At 47.6% G+C, this 26834-nt stretch overlaps 5 protein-coding genes and 1 pseudogene across 6 annotated transcripts; 2 read left to right on the top strand and 4 right to left on the bottom strand.

The window, feature by feature from the left end:
* Nucleotides 1-527: 527 nt before the first annotated feature.
* Nucleotides 528-3800, bottom strand: LOC104363710 (annotated as a pseudogene).
* A 10-nt stretch (nucleotides 3801-3810) lies between these two features.
* On the bottom strand, nucleotides 3811-4359 carry LOC122154085 (adenosine receptor A3-like). The gene has a single exon (XM_042799976.1). The coding sequence runs from the start codon at nucleotides 4353-4355 to the stop codon at nucleotides 4017-4019; it is 339 nt and encodes a 112-aa protein (XP_042655910.1). The 5' UTR covers nucleotides 4356-4359; the 3' UTR covers nucleotides 3811-4016.
* A 1680-nt stretch (nucleotides 4360-6039) lies between these two features.
* ADORA3 (adenosine A3 receptor) lies at nucleotides 6040-10396 on the top strand. Its single transcript, XM_009970205.3, is given in 3 exon segments — nucleotides 6040-7140; nucleotides 8102-8661; nucleotides 8664-10396. Coding segments are annotated over 3 exon segments (1053 nt in total). The 5' UTR covers nucleotides 6040-6733; the 3' UTR covers nucleotides 8750-10396.
* Nucleotides 10397-12819: 2423 nt separating this feature from the next.
* On the bottom strand, nucleotides 12820-16458 carry LOC116965555 (transmembrane protein C1orf162 homolog). 2 transcript variants are annotated; one of them, XM_033009340.2, is made up of 6 exons: nucleotides 16301-16458; nucleotides 15518-15580; nucleotides 15084-15183; nucleotides 14690-14778; nucleotides 14052-14131; nucleotides 12820-13454 (listed from the first exon to the last, which is right to left on the bottom strand). In XM_033009340.2, exons 2-6 carry the CDS (start codon nucleotides 15546-15548, stop codon nucleotides 13395-13397), a joined length of 360 nt encoding a protein of 119 aa, XP_032865231.2. In that variant the 5' UTR covers nucleotides 15549-15580; nucleotides 16301-16458; the 3' UTR covers nucleotides 12820-13394. The 2 variants fall into 2 exon arrangements, with proteins under 2 accessions (XP_032865231.2, XP_032865232.2); XM_033009341.2 differs by having other exon boundaries at nucleotides 16326-16458.
* Nucleotides 16459-17501: 1043 nt separating this feature from the next.
* ATP5PB (ATP synthase peripheral stalk-membrane subunit b) lies at nucleotides 17502-20636 on the bottom strand. The gene is made up of 7 exons (XM_042799974.1): nucleotides 20495-20636; nucleotides 20338-20380; nucleotides 19824-19969; nucleotides 19156-19319; nucleotides 18626-18751; nucleotides 18236-18415; nucleotides 17502-17661 (listed from the first exon to the last, which is right to left on the bottom strand). The coding sequence occupies exons 1-7, from the start codon at nucleotides 20520-20522 to the stop codon at nucleotides 17590-17592; spliced, it is 759 nt and encodes a 252-aa protein (XP_042655908.1). The 5' UTR covers nucleotides 20523-20636; the 3' UTR covers nucleotides 17502-17589.
* A 41-nt stretch (nucleotides 20637-20677) lies between these two features.
* Nucleotides 20678-25954, top strand: WDR77 (WD repeat domain 77). The gene is made up of 10 exons (XM_042800227.1): nucleotides 20678-20879; nucleotides 20975-21160; nucleotides 21300-21441; nucleotides 21517-21566; nucleotides 22236-22306; nucleotides 22696-22750; nucleotides 23017-23088; nucleotides 23194-23302; nucleotides 23776-23844; nucleotides 24058-25954. Exons 1-10 carry the CDS (start codon nucleotides 20744-20746, stop codon nucleotides 24215-24217), a joined length of 1050 nt encoding a protein of 349 aa, XP_042656161.1. The 5' UTR covers nucleotides 20678-20743; the 3' UTR covers nucleotides 24218-25954.
* Nucleotides 25955-26834: the final 880 nt, after the last annotated feature.

Here is a 26834-nt window from a genome sequence, read left to right as displayed (position 1 = left end):
GGAAAAGGTGGTGGAGAACAAAGAGGGGTCTGGTCCTTTCCTCCGCCTGGGGCTGGGTCACACCAGCACTTCTGGACGCAGCTCTGAACTACAGCTGGCGATGGCACCGCGGCTGCGCTGGGGGACAGAGCTGCTCCGGGTGGCCGGAGGGGGCTGGGGGTCGGCGGGTGCTGAAATTCCCAGCGACAGCCACGAACCCAGAGGCTGATGAAAACAGCATCATCGTCCCGCTCAGCATCATCCTCCCTCTTGCCTAGAACAGACTGCTGAGATGTCCGACAGACTCTCTGCCTTTGCTCGGTGGCTGATGCCCACCTGATACCACGGAGGAACGGAAAAATGAATCCTGGACCCCTGTGCAGCCGAGCCTGATCCTTCTCACGCACTGTCCCTCCTGCTGCCAGCTCCATCGGCCTGCGCGAGGCACCCTGCTGCAAATCCCAACTGGTTTTATGAAAAAATATCACCGTATGTGGCAGCAAAAGCATCCAAAGTATTCCAACCACACCAACACACTAGCAGAAGGGTTATATACTATGGCAGCATTTATTGATATGTATCCACATGTGCGCACACAGAGAGCGTGGCCATCAGCAGCAATAAACGGAGGATTGGCAGCACCGACGTGCAGAGCTCTGCTGCCTGAGCTCAGCCATATGTTTCCCTAAGCCTCTTGGCGGGAGCACAACGCGTGTTGACGGGAGAGCAAGTTGGTAGAGCAGTAAAGGAGGGAACCCCTCGCTCGGGACCGGGGGTTGGATGCCTGTAAATAAATAGCGAGAAGGGGAGGGCAGAGCCGGTTTCCACACCAAAACGCTCCCTGATCCCACGCCCCGGCCCCATTTGGCTTCTCTGCGCAGGGAGTGTTTAATCACTCTGCAAGCTGTAAAAACCCCCGTGTTCCCTGGCGCGGGGGCTGGCGGAGGGCAGCGGGAGGAGGAGGGTGCAGCCCCCCGGGGGTGCCCCTGGGCTGGGGGCGAAGCAGGGGTTAGGGTACAGGCTCGTCGGAGCTGCCGCAGCCTGGCAGCCCGGATCTTGCGTATTTAGGACAGGAAACAGATGCTGCCTGGCGGAGGAAACATCTGAAGAAAATGACTGCACCTTGTGCCTTGCCCAGCAGGAACCCGGTGGGAACTGGGGGTGCTGGGCGGAAACGCCCCGGCTGGGCCCCGGTCAGGGCAGGTGCAGCTCAGCTGGGTTTGGTGGCATCACCCTCGGCCACATCAGCGGGGACAGGGGCCCAAAGGGCTTTTTTCCTTCGGGTCTTTTATTTCTCCTTCGAAGCAGCACGGGGAGCAACGAACGCAGAGATGAGCCGTGCACCCCTGGGGGAGGCGACGGTCCCCTCCCCTCGCAGCGACGGCCGCAGCAGCCTGTCTGGCCTGAGGGTCCCAAAATGAGCTGGCGAAGCGTCTCTCACCTCACCTACAGCCCAGGAGCCGTGGGCTCACTGCCCTGCTCAGCCTGGGTACGAAGCAAGACCCCTTCCCTCTGCCCAGCGGCAGGTTTCCAGCGCCAGGTCACACACCCGCGCAGGCACATGGACGCGGGTTTACTGAAGGTGGGCGGTTTTCTGAACACATCTGCAGTCCGCAACTGCTAAAAAGGACAGACAAATTGTGCCCTGGTAGCTCCAGCAGCGTTACGGGCATCTCTTAAACAAAGACAGTGTCCCCACGGAACACCTGCCTTCTAAGAAAAAGCCCTGGGATGATCTAATGCTATTAAATTTTATGGGCTGGTGCAAACAAAGCCTTGTGAAAGGCTGCTTGTTTTCCTTCTGTTCCAAAGCACCTTTCCACAAGTGGGTGCTGCTGCCCCACTGAGCCGGGCCAGAGTATTTTCGGCGGGTGATGCACTGTCCTGCCAGCAGCCGGCCTCCGAGCCCCCCGCCCGGGCCTGGGTCCTCCTGACTGCACTTTGCTGTGCTGCTCTTTGTGCAACCAGAAATCTGGCAGCCGGGGCCCGCCTTCTTGTTACATCCTATAGTACCTTAGCATTTATGGAGAGGTTTGTTCCGTGGCAACACGCCAGAGTATTTCCTCCTAGCTCCACCAACTTGAGAAACACTTTCCTTAAATAGAGCTGAAAAGCCAAAGCAAATACTCTTAAAGGAAAAGCTGTTAGCAGGGGCAAAAGTAGAGCCAAAAGCTCGTGTCAGGGCTCCTGTCAAGCCGAGGTTTGGTGCAGGAGTCCCCTCGCAGGCTGCGTGCGAGAGCCGTGTGCTGCCTTTCAGAGCCTGAGCTTCTGCAGAGCCGGCTCCTGCCCGGGCAGCCGCAGGAAGATTTGGGGCAGCCCGAGAGAGAGGGCTGGGGCTTGGGAAATGGGTACCCCGGGAGGGCACCAGTGGGGACCACTGCTGCCTCCCAGCCCGCCGCCTGCCCACAGAGCCCAGCAGCGCTTGTTACTAACAGAGCAAACCACCCATTAGCAAGAGTAACCCTAACCTCGCCCCCCGCAGCCCCCCATCGGGCTATCCCCTCAGTCCCAAACCTCTCCCACCTTTTGCCTCAGAAATGCAAAGGAGGTTCTTTGTTTTGGGAGTTAGCTGGGAACCTGAACTCACCATCGCACTGCCAGAGCTTTATTAGCTGAACACAGAAATATGCACCCAACTGTTGCTCCGGAGAGCGTGATCTGAGAAATGTGTCCTGGTGTCTGTGCCGTTTTCCCCCCGCTCTTGTCACTCCCATGCTGTTTGGGTTGTTGTATCCAGCCTGGACAGACTGATGAGCGGGGCACAGCTCACACGGTGCTCACTCCTGGTTTCACTGTGCGCTCCACGCTAGAAATAACTGACTCTGACTTCTGGAGCAGGATGTAAGTCCTCAGAACGAAAGTGTATGTTTCTTTGAACTTCTGTATTTTGAAGGCATAGACGATGGGGTTCATGGCTGAGTTGGCATGAGACAGCAGGATGCCCAGGTACACCAGAGGCTGCGGGATGGCGCAGGAAGGGCAGAAGTATGAAATGCAGTTCAGGATGCCAAGAGGCAACCAAGACACTGCAAACAAGATGAGGATGAGGGACAGATATTTGGCTATTTTGTACTCCTTCCAAAAAACCGTTCCTCCTCCTGGAGGACTTGCTGAGCTCAGGCTTAGTTTTACCCATGTGATGTAGAAAACCTTGGTGTAGAGGGCACACATGATGAGCAAGGGAAGGAGGATCCAAGTGAAGAGGCTGAAATACACCACCTAATCCATTCTCATCACAGCCAAGTAGTGACACTTGATGCAGCTGGAGCTGCTCATGTGCTGGTTCCACCCCAGCATGGGGACCAGCCCCACCAGCAGGGACACAAGCCAGCAGAGTCCCAGAAGCACACAAACCCTTTTCTTCGTGACGGCTGCCCTGTACCTGGGTGGGCAGGAAACGTTAGCCATGTTAGATGTGATTCTTCAGAAAAAAAAGAATTGCAGGAACTTGGGCTTGCAAGCACCCGCTTCTGGTGGCCTCACTCGAGTTAAGCACAGTTCTGCGCAGTTGGTCCTTAGCAGCTTCTGACATTTAAAATGTATTTTCAAACTATGGGGGAACTTCTAAATGGTCGCTGATCCCCCTTAAATGGTGAGAACCCACAGATGCAGTGCACAAGTCCTTTCCTCAGAAACACGGGTTCATTCTGACCTGTATCAGTAAAGCAGTATGGTTGTCTCCCAGGGGGAAACCTAAAAAAAACCACTACCTTATTCAGACTCCGAGCACATACACATTTATGAGCAACCCTTCCCTGACTCCCTGTAGCTTAAGATTTCCAGGCATTGCTGAATTTCCAGGCATTGCTGAATTTCCAGGCATTGCTGAATTTCCAGGCATTGCTGAATTTCCAGGAGTGCTCAGACTGCTGGTGCTCCCTTGCCTACACTTTGGGAACCGCTGCCTTTGTGTGAGTTTCTCTCACAGAACCAACGATGCCCAGAAAAGCCCTACGATGCTGCAAACGAGGGAGAAGACAAATATGTGGGAGGAGAGCAATGGGGAAAAGATGATGAGACGGGACCTTTGCCCGGACTCACCTGGTCAGCAGCTTCACTCGCAGGTACCTGTCGACTGCGATGGCCAGGAGAGACAGGATCAAGGCACGAGAAAAGACCATCATCGGGCAGGACATGAACAGGCAGGAGTAGAAATGGATGACGACTCCCAGACTGACCACGACAGCCAGCGGCACTACATGGGTCCGCATGGCAATGTCAGTGAGTGCCAGGGAAACGATGTAAAAGAAGGTGGTCTGCTGCAGAGCTGGGTTCAGCTTCACTGCCCAGGTCACCAAGGCATTGCCCATCACCGCAGAAATTCCAGTAATAGACTCCATCACGATATAGGTCGCATCCGGGCTGCCTACTGACATTTTGGACACCTGAGGCTGTTTCCATCCAAAATTAAGAAATCTTGTGCTGAATTATCTTTTTTTCCTCCAACAGCCAGGTCAGAAGCTAGCTCGTCCCTGATTTGCCTTAAATTAAGCCCCTCATTTAGAATTCTGCACACTTTCCAGTCTGCATACACACCTCTTTAAAGACAAGCAGATCGAATTGTCGATGGAGATCCATTTATCAGACCTTCTATAGCAAACCCTACAACATCCTTCCTTCTGTCCCCTTGAGGTTTGAGCACATTTACGTGTGCTTTTGCAGAAGAGTCAACGTCATATAGTGGCAGCATCAAGCTACAGACAAATCACAGGGGCTACCTGTTGCGTGTGCTATTTTGCTACTCTAGTTCAGTCCCAAATGCACAATCTCCTCCCCAGCTGGGTGCTCTGTGCTGCCTACCAGGGTGAATTAGCCAATGCTCAGCTCTACTGCACTGCAGCTAGCTTGCTCCGTCTCCAAGCTTCTTTAAAGCCTGCTCAGTCTATATTACATGCAGTGTAGGTGTAGCACCAGAGAAAACAGGGCCAAGGGACCTCGAGTGATCTAGTCCATTCCCCTGCCACAAAGAAGGGGTGAGGAGGGCAAATGTGAAGACGGTCAGCTGGATTTTGGGTGACCACAAGGCAAACAGAGGGAGAAACATTTTGTTTTGACTCTGTCACACAAGCTGCTCCCCTAAGGCCCCACGCAGTGCCAAGCTCTTGTTCTCAGGAGCTGTGTTAAGAGCAGGCACAGGGCAGCAGAGGAGGGTGGGCACTATTAAGGCCCCTGTAACTCAGCTTTGCAGTAGCTGTCTCTATGAGAGGCATCTGGCTGCCGCCACAGGAGTAGGTGACAGAAAAAGGAAGCTGTCAGCTGAGGTTGAGAGGAGATGCACAGCGAGCGCAGGAAGCGGGGACCGCTCTTGCCCAAGCGCGGCTGGCAGCCAGGACACAGACATTTCCCATGTCAGCTCAAAGCTGCAAAGTGCCTGCTGCCCCCTCCTTCCCAGGTGCTCCCTAGAGAATTTGCTCATTCAGCTTACAAAAGTCTCGCACCACATGCCTCTCCTCGGGTCTCTCTCCTGCACCCACAGATAACCTGCGCCAGATTTCATTAGAAAACCAGCACAGCCAAGTTCAGTTGCAGGCTGGGACTGTCTATGGACACCTCACCATTTTCCCAGAAGTAATCCTACCAAAACTCCCTCCAGTCAGGGAACAAGAAGTACTTGCATTGATTTCAAGGAAACAGAATTTGTCAACTCTTTTGACAGCAGAGAATAAAGAAGTCTGACTTATTTCTGGCTCTGTCTCCTCCCAGGGCTGATTTCACTTCTCCATCACCAGTTTTACCAGAAAGTTGGGTGGAAAAAATGGAGGGACTCAGTGTCTGGGAAACCAAATAGTACCCATGTTTGCTTAAGGCTTCGATACACTGGCACCTGATTGTTTACTTGCTATTTGCTCATTCCTGAAGAGAAAGCATTTCTCTGTGCCAAAGAGCCAGGTTACCCTGCAGCTCGCGGGCTGACACGAGCCCACAGATTTGTGTCTCTTTGCAGTTTCATCAGAAATGGGAGCAGCTCTTTCACTGCAGACCCATGCCAAGGAGCAAGGCACCACGCACTGCCGGGCTCGCCCGCAGCAAGCGGATCCCAGCTCTCACACCTCCTCCCTGCGACTTCCCATCACCTCCCACACCTTTCCTCACTTTCTCTGTCTTCCACAAACAAAGCACAGGAACCTGTGGCACTGGCTGAACGTGACTTGGTTGGTCATCATACTGGTTTCTAGCAGCAGTGAGGGCTCTCACTGAAAATGTCACCTGCATTATGGGAGCATTTTTTGGCCGGCTCAGGGCCTTAACTGAAATAGTATACCCTATTAAATCAAGTATTAGAATTTAACGAAACACCCTTCTAACGTCCCCTGAACTGCCTCATTTCCTAAAGTGACTGCAGAGCGATTATCTAGATTGATAAGTGACAGCTCTGCACAGTCAACTCTGGTTACAGTTCTCCCACTTCTGAAGCTGTGGCTTAGAAGAGGAAGCAGTTAAAGTATTTGTTTGTAGGTTGCTGGTAAGGAGGCTTGCGGAAGCTTTCCCTTTTTTTTTTTTACCTTCAAAATAGCTTTCCAAAGTACTTCACTGATACCAGGCTGCTGAAGGGATGCTGTGAGCTTCAGGAGTTGTGCCCAGAGGGGAGAATGTTTCCTGGATGCTAAGGTATTTGCAGCTCTGTAGGAGCTCAACAGCTGATTTGCTGCCCAAGTGCTGAGGACGTGAAATACTGGAAGAGGTTTGCATGCTGGAGAGTCACTGGAAGAACTGAGCACCGGGCACGGAGAACGAATCTCGCGCACGGTCATCGATGTCCATGCTCCCTTCTGCAGCTCAAGCCAGAGCGGGAGCGCCTCCAGCAACTCGCCATGCCAACAACAGCCTGGCGCTGAGCAGCCTGGATGGCATTTACATCGGTACCGAGTGCTTGGTTGCTTTGTTTGCCACTTTGGGTAACATCCTGGTCATCTGGGTGGTGAAGCTGAACTCGACGTTTCAGAACACGACTCTGTACTTCATCGTTTCCCTGGCGCTGGCCGATATCGCGGTGGGGCTCCTCGTCATACCCCTGGCCATCGTGGTGAGTCTGGGCATCAGCGTCCACTTCTACACCTGCCTCTTCATGTGCTGCCTGATAGTGGTGTTCACTAACGCGTCCATCCTCTCCCTCCTGGCCATCGCGATCGACAGGTACCTGCGAGTGAAGCTGCCAACCAGGTGAGTGCTGGACCGCCACAGACCCCGCTCCTGCCAGCTCTCCCATGCCCCACGCCTCCCCTCTCCTCCTTAACTTGGCACTTTTCTAACACACATTTACTCTAAAGGCATGCTTGCACATGGAGAAAATACCTGTGCCCAAAAGCCCACCTAAGAGGAGCTTTCTACAACAGGAACCACTCCCTGCAGTTAACCACGCAGCGCGGACATCCCTCCCCGGGGTGTTGTGTGCGGCCGACAGCTCCCTGTTGTTGCCAGTCAGAATTCGGCCACAGGATGAGTCTGTGCTCAAACAGTTGAATTCGTCAGATATTTTGTTAATTGCACAGGATGCCAAGAGTACTACAGACTTCTTTGGGTTTCTGAGGCTAGTCATTTAAATAAAATTCCTTTTAGCATTTGCTGAAAATACAAAAGAAATAACTGACATCTTAAGTTAGCCCTTAGTAAGACGTTCACTTTGAATGGAAAAGTACGTAAGCTAGAAATGGAAAGCATAACCTCGAGCATTAAAGAAGACATTTTTTATGGAGAAAGGACCTATAGAATTGAAGAATGAAAGAACAGTTTGGTCCCACAAATGGCATAAACCAATTGCAAAGACTAAAGTACAACCAAGGAAGCTGAGAAATAAGATAGGACTGCTGACAGCAAAAAAGCAGTATCTAGGCAAGAGGAATACTAAGCTCATAGTGAAACAAGAAAGGAAACAGCTGAGAACATCACAATTATAAAGAAGGGAAGTTAATCATAGTTATTCTTATGGGTGCTGCAAAGTAACTGTTACAAATGAACAATTAGGGCTTGTCTCAAAATAAGATTTGGTTTCCCCCCCAGAAAAAGTTAATGCTTTGTTTTGTGACAGTTAACCTGTTGTATTTGAACATGCAAGTTCTTGAAACCATCCTTAAGTATTTTAAACACTTCTGTTTAACAAGGTCTGGGTTTTCTTCCCCAACAGATACAAGATCATCACTACAGAGAGAAGAGTTTGGTGGGCACTGGGTTTGTGCTGGTCTCTGTCCCTCCTGGTAGGCTTGGTCCCCATGTTTGGATGGAACAAAACAGAACCAAGGAACTCTGACTTTCTCAGGTGTCAGTTTACCTCTGTGATGAGGATGGATTACATGGTGTATTTTGGCTTCTTCACATGGACGCTCGTCCCTCTGCTCATCATGTGTGCTCTGTACGTTGAAATCTTTTACATCATCCGGACAAAGCTAAGTCAAGGTACAACCACCGTGAGAGGGGCAGGAGCTTTTTATGGCCAGGAGTTCAAGACAGCCAAATCTCTAGCACTTGTTCTCTTCCTGTTTGCAATATCCTGGTTGCCTCTGTGCATTATAAACTGCATTTCCTATTTTTACCCCGAGTGTCAGATCCCTCCGTATTTGTTGTACTTAGGAATCCTGTTATCCCATGCCAATTCTGCCATGAACCCCATTGTCTATGCTTGCAAGATAAAGAAGTTCAAAAACACGTACCTTTTAATTTTAAGGACCTATATCCTGTGCAAAAAACCAGACCCAGTTCTTACAGAGCAAACAACAGACCAACAGTCATAAATAAAGAACGAACGTTGACCCGCCAGTATACACCAGACCGTTGATAAACCACTTTGCTTTGTTAAGAAACTCATGGGAAAGTGTTTGTTCTGTTTCATCTACTCCTGCTCTTGCACGAACTGTTTTATGATAAGGGCAAGCTCCTCTTAGACAATCTGATGCACATTTGACATCAAGCTCAAAAGCATCACTTACGATCTTCTGCAATATTGTACCCCAGAGAATTCTGCGTGGTGGTTGCTGTACCAAGCCCAGACCTTCCAGGCAAGCATCTTCATTTAACAGGACCTTCCAGTTTTTATTTATTGGCTTGAGCATTATTTGGTAGACCAGCGACCCAGAGCAGTGTTAACAAGGCAGACTTTGTGCTCCTAGCTCAGATCTGTGATGAGCTCCTAAAAAACAGTGCTTGTTCATTTCCAGTTTGGACTCAAGTCAACTGGAGTCTTTCTGCTATAATTTCGATTTCTCCTTTTGCCCAGTTATAGGAACTTTGCTTACACACAGCCCTGACGGTTTGGGGTTTTTTTGGTCCGGTAGCACCTGCCCAATAAAACGATAGCGTCTCCTGGGACACCTCCGCCTGCAGATGACCTGCACAAGTGAAATTACCAGCCCGGCTGAAAGGCCAGGAGCCGCACTGGCTTTGTGACCCTCCTCTCCTTTGGGGGAGATCCTGTCAGTGGGAGACTCTCATGGCTTTTAAATCAAGACAACGCTCACCCCAGAAGGCTGCAGAGTGGACCTCAGACATAGAGCACCAGGCAAGAGCCAAACTGCCAAACACACTGAAGCTATTCATTAATGAGATACGCTGGGGACAGGGCAACACGCCAGGAAGAGATGACTGTCAAAAAATAAACTAATGATATCCTTAAGTTCTTCCCTCCTCCCCCAGCTACCTGACCAAGAATGGAATCAACTATCCTAAAATTGTCAAGGATGTGTTTCCTAATTTGTTGCTAAAAAACATCAATGCTTGGGGATTCTTCCTGCACAGCATATTCCCATGCTTAATTCTCCCTATAATCACTAACTGTTTTCCTAATACTTGATTTAAATGTAATTTGCTGCAAGGCTCCTCTGTAAACCTGAAGAACAGTTGCTCTTTTTGTAACAACCTGTTACAGATCTGAAAACTACTCTAAATGTATATGTAAATATGGATGTATATGTGTCTTTGTATTAAAACTGTTCCAAAATACAGAAAAGATACTTCAGAAAAATTTCATCCAGTGTTAGTTTTTTTACATAAGGATTGGTTGGGTCCACTGAAAAATAGGATAAATATGTTCCTTGTTGTTGGTAATAGAGCAGCTCGCAGTCCAGGCATGTCCTCGCTGATTATTTTTATACCCTTTGTCTTCTCTGTCAATTTAGACTAAATTTGAGTCTGGTCAACTTGTGTTGCAGTGTTGTCACATTTTCAAGAATAATAATAAGTGTTAGATGGATTTTATATTAAATCAGCCGGCTTGTTTCCCACAACAATCAAAAAAGCAGCCTGTGTGAAATCTCTGCACTGTTTTAGTCGGAGTCCTGACTAGGACGGCACAGAAATTGCAGTAAATATTACACCACAGCTCTTACACCCTGCTTTTAGGGAACATGGGTCACACTTAAAATAGTTCATTAAAGGCCAGGCCCCCTTTTCTCCATCTTTAAATAATAAAAGTGATCTAGAAAAGGGAGTGCATCATTCTGTTATTTATCTCGGAAAGTGCTGGCGTCTGTTCCTTTAGCTGAGATCAGACATCTCAATTTGTTATCTGATGTAACCCTTGTCACAGGCCAAAGCTCTGCCCTGTTGCACAGTTCAACTCTATTAATAAATGGGCCACCACAGGAAGTCGCTGCATAAGTACATCAGAGTTTTGCAAAATAATGTCTCATTATCAGTTGATAGAACCGATTGCTTTCAGCAGAAAACCAGGTCCCACCTAAAGAGCAGAAAATGATTCACTAGAAAGATGCACAGCTAGCTTTGCCTGTGTATTTCTGAGAAATTGAGAAAAGAGGGAGCAACACCGCACCACATTCCTAGCAGGCTGCCTGACAAAATCCAAGAGAAGGCAGCGTAAGGGTCTGGAGAAAGAACAGAAACGGAGAGGCCCGAGAGCAGGGGAAGCTGTCCTGCCTTCTGGAAGGAGGGAGAGCAGCCTCCCGAGCTACCTGACCCTGCTCAGCCCCCGAGAGACAACCCCAGGCACCAGCTCACCTTTCAGAGAAGCAGCAGGACACCTCCGCAGCCGGAGCCAGCCTCTCGCCGTGGGGCAGCCAGCGGAGCCGCTGCCTTGCCGCGGGAGCGGGTTCATCAGCCGGCTGGAAAACCTTCATGCAGGTCTAGGTCCCTGGTTCCCACTTCCAGCAGTCAGTCTGGAAGTAGTTGTGGTGTTCAGCCCCAGGCAGAGACCAAACGGGCTGAATAATGCTTGAACTGGACGTGAAGATGGGTGAAGGCACATGCCAACAGTCCACGTGTATTCAAATATCACTCAGGGAGAGCAAAAGATTTAGCTCTCCTGTGAGAGCTGACTCACGGCTGGCTGAGGGAAACGCAGCCTGACAGTCACACCAAAGTCATCACTGGAGCTTTAATAATCCACCCTTTTAACGCTGCAACAGCATCTCAATTCTAAAATGCCAGGGAATATCACAGGCCACTAGCCTCCACGCAGCCTTCAGAGCACCGTTTGACCCACGAGCTATTTCCGCCCACCCGCCCAGGGTTGGACAATTTGCACTGGACTATCCCATACCCAGGCAAATTCCTTGCACATGCCTGCTGTGAAAGCTTGTTTTTAGGGAGACCACAAGGACAAACACCTCTAGCAGAAACCTACTGAAATAGTGAAAATGGGAGAGCCAGAATAGCAAAGCAGAGGACACACAACCCCACCTCTCTTCTGATTAGCAGACGGAGCGGTCCCAGATGCCTCTGTCTGTAAAACAGAGGGCTGGCTGATGGCTACCATTAAACGCTGTGTGACTATACAGAGCACTTGGCCTGGGACAGGGGGAGACAGACTCACACTCTGGGATGAGTGTGGGACTCGTTAGCAGCCACGCAACAAGCGGAGGTTCTCTGTCACCCTCCATCTCCAAGGGCCGGCCCACCCTCAGCTCTCGAGGTAGGCACACAAAATCGCTGCACTGGGGTTGGCAGCATTTCAAAGTACATGAAAGGGTTGTGCCAAGTCTCGGTACAATTCACGGCGAAGAAACATCTACATGAAAAACCCAACATCCTAGCTGGTCTCAGGGAAACTCTGTGGTGAGTCACTTTTTTTTGCACTTTAACACAGAAAGGTAGTAGCATTCTTGTTGGTATGGTGAAATAACATTTGTGCAAGCCAGGTAAATTTTCAGACCTTATTTCTCAGTTGCTGTCAGGTAGCAGAGTAACATTATTACTCATTTTAAACAAACAACCAAAAAAACTGTGTACCAACCACACTAATCCTTCATGAACCTCTCAGCAACTGCCCATTTTGAGCAGTAATACGGTGTTTTCTCTATTAAATAGCGCTTGAAAAAATTGCCATGACTGAAATGAGAGCAGGTAACAGCAAAACAAAGACTGCAAGTTCTACTCCTGACCCTGTAAAACAGTCAGCAGCCTCACCCACAACACCTCTCAAGCCAGATTTCAGAACATAATGTTTGTGCATGGGCTGTTTCAGTGGTCCCCCAGACTTCCACCAGCTTCTGCAGTCACGAAGGCAGGACAAGCCATCAGAGCTGGCAGAGAAGGAGCCAGTGCTCTGCAAAGTGCTTCTTGGAAAGACACCAAACCCACCACATCTCAGCCGAGCTAAATCCAGCTGCCCATCCGTGGCTGCGTGCTGCCATCAGCTGGCACAGCCACTCTCGCTCCTTGGAAGACTCTCCCACCTCAGACTTGCTGTCCTCAGCGGCAGCGCATGGGAGGCTGCAAGACCCGGGGGGCTTGTCCTGCCTAAGGGATTCCCCTGGAGAGGCACTTACAATAGCACCCACACAAACAGAATCACAAACTGGTTTGGGTTAGAAGGGACCTTAAAGCCCATCCAGTCCCACCCCCTGCCACAGGCAGGGACACCTTCCACCAGCCCAAGTGGACAGGAATCAGGGATGATTTTTAATTTTTTACAATGTATTTAGAACACTATGGGTAACAATACGTGAATTAACATTTCCAGAAATTCTGACTGTCACACTGTTATTGTGCATTTCTTTTGTGTGACCCAATCAGGAAGCAGACATCTGCAGAAAAATATTTCATTATCATAACTTCAATAAGCAGAAAATAACCAATCAGAGCACTTGACAAACAAAAACCATGAAAAATACTGTAGTGACAGAAAAGGGAAACAAAGACACAGACATGAATAGACATAGAGTAACATTTTCATTTCTCAATTCTTTTTGGTAGTTCAAAGCAATAGCGGAGACACACATGGAAACTTTACAAGTACAGTGAGATTTCTACAGATGAGGAAATACAGTATAAAAAGTAATTTGTCCACAACTGTTCACAAGCAGTTTGGAATAGGAGACGTTAGTTTCCCCTTATAACCATAAAACAAGCTGTTGTTACATACGGCAGTGCTGGCATTTCTCAGAGCATTACAGGCCTCGATGTAATGTTCTGGTAGCGTTTGATGTTCAGAAAGTGAAAGCGCCTTCATTTCAGTAGAAACTTCATCATCACACAGCCCTTGGCGTCCGGCTCTGCTGGAAGACCAGAGTGGTGTAGGCAACCTCATTCTGGGGATGTGAAAAGCCATAAATATTAGAGTGTGCAAGCATCGCATCTCGGCTTGAATCTTCCTGCTTTCAATTTGTCCTCAACGCTACACACCATAAGCGGTCAGTCTGTCCCTGCACACGGGAAAGGAGCGAATTCCATGCTGGATGGCACCAGTTGTTAGTCTAGCTCAGGATCCTGGGTCAACTCAGCATTAGGGGCCACCAAAGAGTCAGTATCATGAAGGAAAACTGCAGAAATGCTTGCCCTTTAAAAAGATTTCCCCTAACCTGCTTCATTAGTGGTTTAGTCAAGCCCCAGAATCCTTGAAATACGTGGGGAGTTTGGCATTTGAGCCCTGTGACAACAGAGAAGGAATATCTTTCCTCTTACTGTCCAGGTACTTCTTCAGGTAACTCCCTGAACTGCTATAAACAGAGGCTGAAGCCTTGGATGCACAAAAGCAAGCACTTCTCCTTAGTCAAAAGAACTGTCAACGAACGCTTGAGTCCCACAAGAACAAACATCTTTTCTCGCCCTCTGATCAATATTTACCATTCTATCAAGAATATGAAGTCTCTGCATAAAGTATTAGAAATAATAGTTGTGACCTTTACCTGGGTGTTCTTAGCAGATTCCTCAGTCACTGACTGGAAGTGGACTTGCTCTTGTACATTTTGGTGGGATCTCTTACACTCTAGGAAGGAGAGGGAGACGAGTCTCAGCTACCTGCACCACGTTTGGAGACAGCAACGCAAGAGAGGCTCAAGAGCGGGGTGACAGACCGGCAGCAGGGAGCACGTGCCTTAGACGTAGCTTGTAAATTCTGCCACAGGCCTCCAGTGCCAAGTGAGCCATTCAGCAGCCCACGTCCCTGCCTGCCCGCTGGATGAAAGCGACTGATGAATTTGGTGAGACCTCTGTGTGGCCAGTGGTAGGACCAAAAAAAACCGCAAACCAAACCCAGCCAACAGAGAGCACCACAATTCATCAGTGCTGACGTTAATTCTTCCACAAGAACAGCCCCTGGGATGATTAATGCCAGGAGTGACCTGTTCATGAATCCATTAATTGTTCAGAGGAGACATGGTCTGTGGAAGTCACTCTGAACCCCTAGTGCTGTAAGGTGCAGCCCAGAGAGCACGGAAGCTTAGCACCATTCACATCAAGACATGCAGCACAAGATGTTAAGCACTTCTCTGCCACCAGGTCCGCATCATCGTGCTGCCATTATTCCCTCCACTGTGTCACTTACTTTTTCTGAAGAGGTAGAAGACTGCAAAAATCAGAACAGTTAACATGATGCCAGAGATAAAGGCTAACGATATGTAGAGTATTTCATGGCTGTTGATACACAGAAAATAGTGTTAGAATCTCCTTTTAACAGAGGCGTTGGAGAATAAGTAGTGCTCAAATTTACCAAACTTTATGAAAGGTAATACATCATTTATCCCACGAGGTTAAAAGGTGTGTATCTCCATTAAGCACCACTATGAATTAAATATCTAGTGCACAGACTAGGAAATTCTAAGCAACCTTGTAAAACCCCAAGACGTAGAATGTATTACATATAACTCCTCTTTTGCAGGAAGAGTCCACAGTCTCAGGAAACTGTGTTTGAAGTCAGGAAATAAAGGTAGAGCATTTACTTGTCAATCCAGCATTTGACTTCTGGCTCTTTTAAGACAGCTGCAGAGGTATATACAGTGGTATGTACAGTGACAGTAGTGGAAATGGGTTCAGGTGTAACTGGAAGTGAATAGGAAAAAAAAAAAAATCAAAAACTGGTTTTAAAACCTGTTAGTTTCTCCAATAATATTACAAGCAACAAGAACTACATAGAGGCATGTGCCTATTCAAGGAAGTGTTATTGTAAGCATAACATTTCTCTATCAGAGGGCTGCAGGTGGAACCACCAGAGAGGAAAATGTATTCATACCACTACTGTCCCTCGGCAGCCATGCGGCTCTTCCCCAAAGGTATGCATCTCCCGTGAAGCCACCCCACAGCAGCCCTGAGTCACGGCACTATCAGCTTAGCCAAGAACACTGCATCTAAGAAAATTCTTTAAAAAAGAAACTACCTGCTTTTGCTTTGGAAGGACCACTTCCCATTCTCTCCAAACACTAATGAACAGTATGAGAAGCTAAAAGGAGGGGAGAGGGGAAAAAAAGCAGTTGTATTTATATACATATACACACACACACACTAGAGCAAAACAAACCTGCTACCCTCTTCTAACCCACAGACTTAGCTTCTATTAATTTTTCAGACATCTACTAACTGGCAGAGAGCCACAGCAGCAAACCCGGCAGTTATTCAGCATGAATCTTACTTCCCCATGTCTCGTTTCTGTGCACACATGTGCGTGTTCGTGATGAACATGCCGTCTTCTTTCAGAAGGGTAAGAGTATATTTAATAACTAAAAAAAGCACCCACAGTATTATTTTTGCAGCAGCTAGAACCGAATGAACTTCTTGAGTATTTTCATAATCAGAGGCAGCTTTTGACAGAAATGCCCCTTTTTCTCTCAAGTTACGTTGACTTTTTCCACCAAGGTCAGAATGATAACTTTCTTCTCAGATTTGGGGGTGGAACCTTGAAGATAGGGAAATACCCGCCTACTACAAAATTCCTACCCTGGTATTTCTCACTGCCTGGCTCACAAAGTGCACATTGTCAGCAAAACTTTCAAGTTATTCACATTAAACATCTTGTTCTGTTGCTGTCGTCTTATTCTACTGGTGCCCATTGCTGCCCACACCCAGGAGTCACAGTGCAGACCCCCGATTCCTACGCCAAGTCTAAAGTGCAGTGTTTGCAGCAATGAAAGTAATGACAGCGAGGGCTACAGCTCCGTCTTACCTCCCACCGCTGAACTGCTGCTCACCTGCTGGTAGAGAACTCCGAGGCGTTAGCACTGCAGTGTAACTGCTTGCTTTGCAAAAAGAACCTCTGTCAAACGAGTTAAAGCTCGAGTGTCATTCAAATGTGGGGTTACACAAATATGGAAGTTGAGCAACTTCACTTTTTTTTTTTTTTGTTTAATTAAAAAACCCAGGAAATGGAAAAACACCTGCGTTCTCAGGAACTGTTGATCTGAAAAAAAAAAATGCTTATCTTGTTAGTTCACTTTTAAGTAAGGTTCTACTCTAACCTTTTTCTCTTAACTGTTGTACAGAAGTGTAGAAAACCGTGCTGTTTTACTAACTCCACTAAAATTAAGCATTTCCCTACTGTAGTACCAATCGGCATAAGAGGCACATAAGCACACCCCTGTCTGCTTGCTTAAGTTTATTTACTAAATAAATCGCTTCCCAACACAGAAAGGATGAGATTACACATAGGTAAGCGCTTTGCTCATCTGGGACATTTGAGATGTAACAAAATCCTTCACAGAAAAAACTTTCCTATAAAAAGAAAATGAGAAGGCTTATACTGTGTATTATCGTAATACACATAAAACTATTTTCCTCATTACACAAAAAAAAAGCAGCTTTTTTTTCTACGAAAATCCAGGAAAAACTCATCCTCTAGAATAAACTTATCCATTTCACCGTTTTAAACTTAATACTGGTGAGTTCAGTTAAAGCCAAGTTTTCCAGTAGCTTTTGGTGTATTTCCTGCCAGCTACATCCTCTTTTCCACCAAACAGGAAGATGCTTTCATCACTATTTGAAGCTTTGTTATGAAAGTGGGGTTTTCAGTTGATTTTTAAAACAAGAACATTCATTCCTCCAAGTTATCAGACTAGGTGAATGGGAGCATGGGCACTCATGATTTCAGCACACACTTAAACCACAGTAGATACCTATAGGCCATTATCACACAGAATTCCAAATCAAAAACTGACCGCTGTATCAGCACCAGAATTTTTCACTGTGAAGTTCTGTATCTCATCTCCGGAAGTGTTCATGACTGAACAACAAACCAAAGAGATTTGCATACACTGTGGTTGCAAGTAATTCCCCACAATAAACTAACTGCAGTGGATAAAGTGACCAACCTAGCTACTTCAAACGCAGAAAGGAGTTACTGTTGCTACTGCTAGTGAAAGACAGCAGAGTGGTTGGTTTGTTTGTTTAATGATGCTTTAGAATCATACAATTTCCAACAGAAAGTAGTGAGACACATGTCAGTGGAATCAGACGTGGTTACACTCCTGCCTGTGCATTCTTCGACAGTGCCTTCAGGTCCAAAATGCACTTTGCAATACTCTCCTTCTGCTGCAAGAAAAAAGTAAACAGCTTTCAGAATAAAGACATTTAAATGAACAACATGTGCATTAGAATGCCTTTTAAATAGTCCTTTTTAGACCTATGAGTTACAGATTAAAAGGGATATAATTATAGCTCATGAAGTCAGCGATTCAAATCCAAACAATGACCTGCATTAAAGCATCTGCATGCAGTGCAACAAACATGTTTTCTTTTTCTTCTCAGCTTCATTCCTTAAAAGAAAGGACATCTAGAGCCCACCTGCAGATCTTAAGCTGCCATGGTTTTCCACAGAGAATTTTACAAGTGAGTTCCCTGCCCCATTAACTATGTATCTTCTCACAAGCTTAGCTCTGTGCTGCAACACCACCACAGGTGGTGAAACAGCTGGAATCGCCAGCAACACAAGCATCTGGTACCTAGTACCTGTGCTGGCTAGCTCTCACTCCAGAGCAGGAATGTATTGCAGCCACGTTTGGAAGTCACCTGAAGATGACCTATAACCTTCTGGCATAAGCCAGAATCACCGGACAGCAAATGTTGTAGAGACTAAAATGTAAAGCAGATTTAAAAAAGCAAGTACCTGTTGAGGTGTGATGCTCTGAACAACGTTTTTCTCCACCCACTGAATCATGTGATCTTGTTCTTTCTGACGCTTTAAATTCTGCACAGCCACCTGATAGTCCAGCCTTTTCTTTACTTCATTGTACACTGTCAGTAATCTTTCTCGATAGTTAGTTTCCAGCAACATTGCAATATTATTCTAGACAAAAACGATGAAATCAAAGGGTTAACATTTGGCAAGAATACAAACCAGCAGCACAACACAGTCTATAGCAAAAGTCACTGGATCAGGCAGTGGAACCGGCCCTGTCTGCAACAGGCAGAGGGTAAGTGGTTTGTTACTTGTTAGTAACTGAAGAGACACCCAGGTTACGTATAGTGAGTGAACAGCAGAGCTGGAACTGCGTACCCGCTTAGCGTCAAAGAGGTAACTGCGGCCTTCAATCCGCCACTGCTCCTTCTTCTCCTGTTCAATGGCAGTCTCAAGACCCTTAATGGACTCATTTTTCACAGCTAAAGCTTTAGAAATTTTCTCCTGGAAAAAGAAAAAAAAAAACATGCTTCAGAATGAAAGTAAGATGCAAGGAAAACAAGTGATCTGTAATTAACTTCTGAAATTCTTAAGACTTGAGAAATGTCTGCATAAACTAGGTTGTGCCAGGGTTGAGGTTAAAGGATGGCAAGACACAAGAATTAGGGTTCCCCATCAATCATACTTTAAAAAAATCATTTATACAGGTATGAGGCACTTCATTTTTGAAGACTTATGTAACAATACCAACATAAAATCTAAAACACACCTTATTTAAGCAAAATTCTGAAGATACTAGACTCAAATTTTCATGGCAGCCTGGATACAGTATTCTTTCAAATATTTAAGCAGATAGTTTGGAATAATTATTAGCTACTACAAAGTTAGATTATGGTTTGCTTTGTTACCTCATTAAGTTTGTCAGCAAAAGCTGCTACAGTAGATCCGTATTTTTTTATGGCATAAATGATGATTGTTAATATGCAGGCAGCTGCAACCGTCTCATGGTTAATGATATAGATTTCCTTAGAGAGCAGGTAAAGCAGGAGTCCAGTTCCCAGCATGTAAGGCCCTAAATTAAAAACAAAGCAGCATTATCTGTACAAAGCTCAGACTCACTAAAGTCAAACACGGAAGAGGTAGCTAGTTGTAGCTAGAGGTAGCAACAGAAAGCATTCTCTTTTACCATGAGAAGTAGAAACCCAATACTACCATGGGAAGAGTACCATAAGGACGCACCCACCATATGTGGAAGCAACTTGCATGGGACCTGCTGCTTCTGCTCATTCAGAAACAGGAAAAAAACCCCTCGGTTTAAAGATTTTTAGTAAGCAAATAAATCATCCTGCAAGATCAAGCTTAGGACATTCTTTTAGCCTTTATTTAAAGCACATGTGCCTAGCTTTAGAGCCAGGAAGTGCTGCACTGGCTCATTTTTCACAACCTCCTTCTGCACGTGCGAAAAAATAAACTTCTCTACAATTTTACCTTTTCACCAGTCAGAAGTAGTGGACAGCACTAAATAAGCATAGCTAAACACACAAATTTTTTTGAAAAAATAAAAGTACATATTAACCTGTAACTCCTGTTTTTGGATAGAGAAACTGGAAAAATTCCTCAGGGATCAAACCATAACGTACTTCTCCTCCTTTCTCAGGCAGAGGCGGCAAAGGAGCCAAACGCTGCTGAGTTGTATGCAGTGGTCTTGTGGTGTGCAATACGCTATAAATAATGAGAAAGTTTCCATAAGCTTCTTATTTAAAAAAAAAAAAAGAAATACAAAAACAAAGGAAATACACACGCATGGATGAGGTTCAAGCACGTTTCCAATTAAAGAGGCAGGCAGGCATTAGCCACGCCCCCTAGTGAGGGAGTGGGCGGGGCTAAATAACCTCCAGAGGTGCCTTCGCACCGCAACTATTTTATAAGCCTGCAACGTTAATCAGAAAGATACGAAACCTCAAAATAACGTTATTTACAAAGGACGCCCGGCAGGTCTCTGAGGCGCTGGCAGGCCCGTCCCCAGGCGGGGGCGGCGGCCTGAGCCGGCCGTCAGAGCCCTCAGCGCTGCCCGCAGCCCCGGTACTCACCCCACGGCGGCGGCAGGCGGCAGGCCCCTCAGGGCGGCCGGGGCTGAGGGGAGAAGAGGGGCAGAGAGCGCGTCAGCACAGAGCCCAGCCGGGACACAGCCCCCACCCCCAGGGAGACGGCGCTCCCCACCCCCCCCCCCCCCCTTCCCCGCCTCACCAGCGCGGAGGACGAGGCGGGAGAGCATGGCGGGCGGGAGCGGGCAGACGGCGGCACAACCCCCCCCTCCCTCCTCCTCCGTCCCGGTGACCGGCGGCCGCCTCCGCGCCAAGATGGCGGCGGGGAAGTTCTCGCGAGAACGCGGCGGGGCGGGGCGGGGCGGGAGCTCTCGCGAGAGGCGGTGGCGGCGGCGGCGGCGCGCGCGGCGCGGGAGCACGTGGGGTCCCCGGTCCCGCTCCCGGCCCCGCCATGGAGGAGCCGCCGCCCGAGCAGCCCCCGCCGCCCCCAGCGGCCGGGGACACCGCGGCCGGCCCCGAGTGGAACATCCCGCCCAACGCGCCCGCCTGCATGGAGCGGCACCTGGAAGGCGCGCACTACCGCGCAGGTAGCGGGGCCGCGGGCGGGCCGGGGGGCGGCGGCGGCGGCGGGGAGCGGGGCGGCGGGCGCTCACCGGCGCCTTTCCCCTCGCCTCTTCCGCAGACGGGGCCCTGCTGCTGGGCGCCTCGGGGCTGAGCGGGCGGTGCTGGGCCGGCTCCCTTTGGGTTTTCGCCGACCCCCGCCGCGCCCCCAGCGAGGGCTTTTGCACCGCCGGCGTGCAGACCGAGGCGGGCGTCGCTGACCTCTGCTGGGTGGCGGACAGGGGCATCCTGGTGGCCTCCGACTCCGGTAAGCAACGGGGATCCCCCCCCCCTCACGGGTGTCCCCTCCGAGGTGGGTGCCCCCCCCCCCCCAACCCCCCCTGGCCCTGAGGTGGGTGCCCGCACCCCGAGGTGGGTGCCCCCTCGCTTCCCCCCCGCCCCACCAGGCGCCGTGGAGCTGTGGGAGCTGGACGAGAACGAAACCCTCATCGTCAACAAGTTCTGTAAATACGAGCACGACGACATCGTGATGGCGGTGGCCGTCCTGGCCGGCAGCGCCCAGGCTGTCAGCGGCGGCAGGGACTTCTGGTGAGTGTCCCCAGCCCGGCTGCCGCTGCGCGCCGGGGCCGGGGCTGGGTGCTGACAGCTCGCTCTTCTTCACAGCGTGAAGGTCTGGGACCTCCCGCAGCAAACGGTGCTGCACTCCTACAGAGGTGAGTGCCCCGTCACTCGGCTCCTCCTGGCCCCTCGCCGGCTGCTGCAGGCTGGGCTTACTCCTGCAGCATCCCTGGTTATCTCCCGGCGTGCCAAACCACCCCTGGGGCCGTCATCTAATGTTTGCCAGCCTGTCAGGTTTCTGGCGCAGCCTTATTTCTTTGTCTGTTGTTCATTTCTCCCCACAAAATGAATGCTGTAAGGCTTAGTTGGCCTAGCGTCTCTAAGGATATTGTAGAGTATTTCTTCTGTACAGAAATCCTTCTTCCACCTGCATATGATTGTTTGATCTCTTAACCCGTATTTGTTTTGAACAGCAGCTCGTTTGAGGTGCCAGTCTCTGGAGATGTGGTATCGTGATCTCTGGCCACAGCAGAGGCCATACTGTGTTTAACCCCCCCCCCAAGTCCCTTTGTCACCGACCTCTTGTCTGTAGAGGCTGCCCCAAGCTCATGCACATCACAGGGCACAGACTGCAGTGGCTCTGGCTGGATTTGGCAGCTCCTCAGTTCGGTAGGAAGCAGCTGGCTATTGCTGAGCAAAAGTTAACCTGTATTTGGGCATAAACTATTCTTTGTCATGCTGCTGTGTCTCTAGAGGTCTTTGGGAATACGTGGGAAAGTTGGGTGCAATCTTTGAGGCTCTTTATCCTTTTGTGCTTTTGGTAGCTCACTCCGGTTCAGTGACATGCATGGCTTCCTGTCCTGGTAAGGACACTGTGTTCCTGTCCTGTGGTGAGGTAAAGCATATTCTCTGTCTTAATCTACCCAACGAAAATGAGATTTAACTTTAGTTATTTATAGTCAAATGCACTTACCGAGAAACCACCTATTGTGTTACAAACTGCAAACCTGTGTTATTTCCATGTTCCAGTCTGATAAGTTGACAGTCAGCTTACCAAGCGCATCTGCTACAGGTTTGTGTTAAGATGTGGGAGCTCCCGTGTCTGTCCTGGGGATGACTGAAGGAGCTAACTTGCAGTTAATGGCAGTATCATTTTAACACAAAGGAAGAGGTTGTGTGGTTTTGAATGTGGGTCAGTAGCAGTTCTGCAGTGAATCTGGGTTTATGTCTAGCCCCTGCCACAAAGAAATTGTAAAAACCTTGTCATTCACTTTGGATTTATAGGACAGCAGAACTTTACTCTGGGACACCAGATGCCCCAAACCAGCTACTCGAATTGGTACGTTTCTGTCTGCAGTCACTGCTTGTGTTTGAGTTTTTGTTGGAAGAAGTAATGTTATGCCTGACTTGACTATGTCTAACTTTAAATCTAGGGATGTGGCCATTTAGGCAGAAAAGCCTATTAAAACCTAAGGAAGTTGTAACTATCACAGAAGCACAATAAGCTTTTAAATATTTGTCTTAGTGCAGTAGCAGTGCTAAATGAGATAGTGTAGGAATATCTTTGTACTCTTTCCACACTCATCCCAATCTATTTACTCACAGTTTGCAGTGCCTGTAATCACCTCCCTACCTCAGTCATGTGGCATCCACAGAAAAGTGACATCTTTGCTTTGGGTAAGAAGAGATCTTATCATTTGACTTTGACCAGATAAATCAAGGCCTTTCTTGTCACATGACAAATTTTGTTAATAACTTCACTCTCCCTTCCTCTCTTTAAAGGTGATGAAAATGGAACAGTTGCACTAGTAGACACAAAGAATCCTGATTCTGCCCTCAGCTCCACCGTGCATGCCCGGAGTATCACGGGGTTTGCATTTTCTACACATAGGTACAGTCTGATACACCGGCACAGAATATGTGACTACAAACGTTTGAAAGCCTTATTTGTTTTCAGAGTAAAACCTATGAGAGTACTAGTTTTGGTCTTTCTATCAAGAAGATCAGTGGTGAAGAATAGAGTAAAACAAACAATGTCTCACTTTTGACAAGACCTGTGTGAACGTGTACATGAGAACACTGTTGCAGTGTTCAGAATTATTGACCCACTCACTGTGGGGTTTTTTTTAATTACAGTCACCTCTGCTTGAAGGATTACTTGCTTTCTGATGCTAACAGAATATTCTTGCTTAGTCTGCTGGCAACCTGCCAAATGATTCTGAAGACATTTTTGTAAGATTTGGTACCTGTTAATTCACTGTATCTGGGCTAGGCTCACTATGAAAGGTGCTTTTCACAAGTTCATCCCCAAGTAGCTTTCTTGTGTTTGATTGTTCTAACCGTGGTCTTTTATCTCTCCTCTAGTTCACCCTTACTGGCTTCAATCAGTGAAGACTGTTCAGTAGCTGTTCTTGACTCAGACCTTTCAGAGGTGTAAGTACTAGGCAGAATGTATTCACTACTGTGGCTTTTTGTCTTGTTGACTTCTCATTAAGCTAATTATTTATCCATATACTGGGTGGAAGATTAAAAGGCTCCATAAATAGGGGAGCATCATCCTAACAAACTAGCACTTTAGAAATTGCACAAGCCCGTAAACTCGTAGTGACAATGCTTTATGGCTAATGAAGTGTTCATGTTTTACAGGTTCAGAAACCGTTCTCATCGAGACTTTGTAAAAGGCTTATCGTGGTCTCCTTCAGACAATGCCTTGCTCACTACAGTTGGATGGGACCATCAGGTTTTGCATCACACTGTCCCCATACCAACTGGTGAAGCTTCTGGAGTCAACTGTGTAAAAGAATAGTTTTATAAACTCATGGTCCAAATTCCTTCCTGGCATTACTTTGATTCTGCTGAAGTCAAAGGTGTGTGAACTGGAATGGGTACGGTCTGTTAGGTCTGCCTTGAAGCTTGTGACTAAGAAGGTTCCTGTAGTAATTTTGAAGTAGGCATAAGTTAGTTGAACCAAGCTTTACCCTCTCCTCAGGAGTTGGATTCACCTGTGATAAGACTTCAGTATTTTACCCAGAAGAAGATTGACTTCAGGCACAGAGGAGACTTGGGAAGATGGGGAATTAGGTATAATTAAAAAAAAAAAAAAAAAAACCAAACAAAACAAAACTCAATTCCTCAGTTCTCTAACCCATCCATGGAATTAATAGAAAGATTTTTTTCACAGGGAGGTCAAGAACAACACCTCCTGGTAGTTGAATTAGAGAACCTCACCCTTGAGCAAAGTTCTTTGCTGTGTAAATCACTTCTTGCAAGCAAAGGGGAAGACGTTTTCGCAGTTAAAGACTAGAAGGGTTCCACTGTTGTCCTTAACACAGCACGTGGTTTGAAGGGTTGGTCTCCGGTACCTGCTAGTGTGGATCCTGGGGCGAGCCCTGGTTATGCACCGGTACTGGGATACCAGTGCTTGGTGGGAGGAGTCTTGTGTGCTGTGTGATAAGGATCCCAGCTGCAGCCCTGGGGAGAGGGCAGGACCCCTGCTGGGCCCAGCTCAGGGGCTGGTACCGTAGGGTGCTGAAAGCCAAGAGAAGGTAGCAGCTGCTGTGCTGCTTAACACCATCTTTCATCTCCTCTGTGCTGAAGACAACTTATGCAAAGATAAGACCTGTGAACAAAAGTTAATGTACGGGAAAAACTGGACTAAGGACTTCAGTTTTCATTTGCTTGCTCCTATAAACAGACCGCTTAGTGATAAATGAGGCTTCTTACACACTTGCAATCAGTGACTTTTTGTGCCGGCGACTGAGGGGACCAAGCCTTCCCATGATCCCCAAAACAGACTCCACATAATCCTTAGAGATGTTTTTTGTAGTATACCACGTACTTTTGAAACTAAACTGTTTCCCTAGAACATATTTAACAAAGAATCATTGCTCTGCATGCATTACCACTACTCTAGAAATGGCTTGGTCTGGTCTAATACTTCCTAAGACAGAATAAAGCAGGTCCTGACTAATGAAACAAAAAGTACTATTGAAGTGAATGCTACTCCTCTTTCTTTAGCATGATAGCAACACTAAGATGTACACCACTTCCCGTGGGCTTATCCCTGTATAAACATAGGTGTTAGTTGATCCAAATTAGGCAGAGCCCACAGTTGGTTTTTAGGCAGACTAAGCCTTCCCATGCTCAGTACTTTTCTCATACTTTTTAAACCTCATTTGCTGCTTTAATTCCCATGTCATACAGGGGTTTACAGAGCAGACTTCCTGATCTAGAGCAGTATGACAAGGAAAAAGTAAATGATTATAAAAACTGACACATTTCCTCTAAAATACCCCTCAAACAACCAAAAGTTACCTGTTACAGACCTCTGACGGTGTACTGAAAACTGAAACAGGGCTTGTGCTGTTTGTGAAAGAGTTGTCTTGGAAAAAGTGGAAGACTTTTTAAATAAATCATAGCTTTCATTTGTAACTGGGTGTAAGTTTCACCAGGCCACTTCTGTAGTATTGAAGAGCCAGCTGAGATCACTCATGCAGTTAAGTTGTGATTTCAGTCCCTGAAATTAAAATCATTCTTAAATAAATGTGCAGTGTATTACTGGTTGATGATAGGTACTATGATTCTTCAGCACTCGTGCAAGGCAGGCTGTAAGACCTGCTGGCTTTGGGGAAGCTTTTCTTTCCAAAACTTGAAGTAGAGTTTGTGTTGTGCATAGCTAAAAAGAAAAGTTTCAAATGCATAGTAGTAAACCACATTAAGTTCCTCACATTGCCACGCTGTGAGCAAAACAGCAGTTCATGGCAAAAGCAAAATGTTGGAAGGTGAAGCCTGTATGGACAACAGGTCATTATTGATATATTAATCCTCTTTTACAATTGCTTGAAGACTTCAGTGTGAAAAAAAAAAATAAACGGTTCATCATCTGGCAAGTCTTTGGGCGAAGCTTTCTGTTCTGCCACAGGAGGGCAGGAGCTGCCAGTGTGGTGAGGCAGCATCCCCCCCCCAAAACGCCTGCACATTTCTTTATTTTTTTTAACCACTTAACTCTCAATTTTTTTGCCATTCTAAGAGAAGCACAGAAGAGCAACAGTTTCTCTAGGAGTCGCTGGTGTTGGGCTAGCTCAGCTCCTAGTTGAGCAAGGCTACACAAAATGGTTCTGCCCGCAGCACTGCCCATCCCACATCCATGCTGCTGACCTCGTAGCTCTCTGCAAAGGCATGGGCATGAATTCTCTGGGGTTTGGGGTATGCTCACAGTCTCTGGACTACATGCTGTTCAGGTTTGGGGACGCTTCTGCAAATACACCACATTGCACACTTCCCTCATGAAGAACCCAGTTCTGTAGCCAGAGCTGGATTAAAGAGAGGAGAATGCAAATAAGTATAATTTAGAAGAGTGCAGAGAATACGCCTGCCTTTTATGTTGCTGGCTGCGTTGCTCATGCTGCATTTTCAATTTTAAG

Source organism: Tyto alba, unplaced genomic scaffold, assembly GCF_018691265.1.
Source record: "Tyto alba isolate M040663 unplaced genomic scaffold, T.alba_DEE_v4.0 Super-Scaffold_30, whole genome shotgun sequence".
Classification (NCBI taxonomy): Eukaryota; Metazoa; Chordata; class Aves; order Strigiformes; family Tytonidae; genus Tyto; species Tyto alba.
Note: the sequence above shows the minus strand (reverse complement) of the source record. Positions and strands in the feature narration are given on the sequence as shown.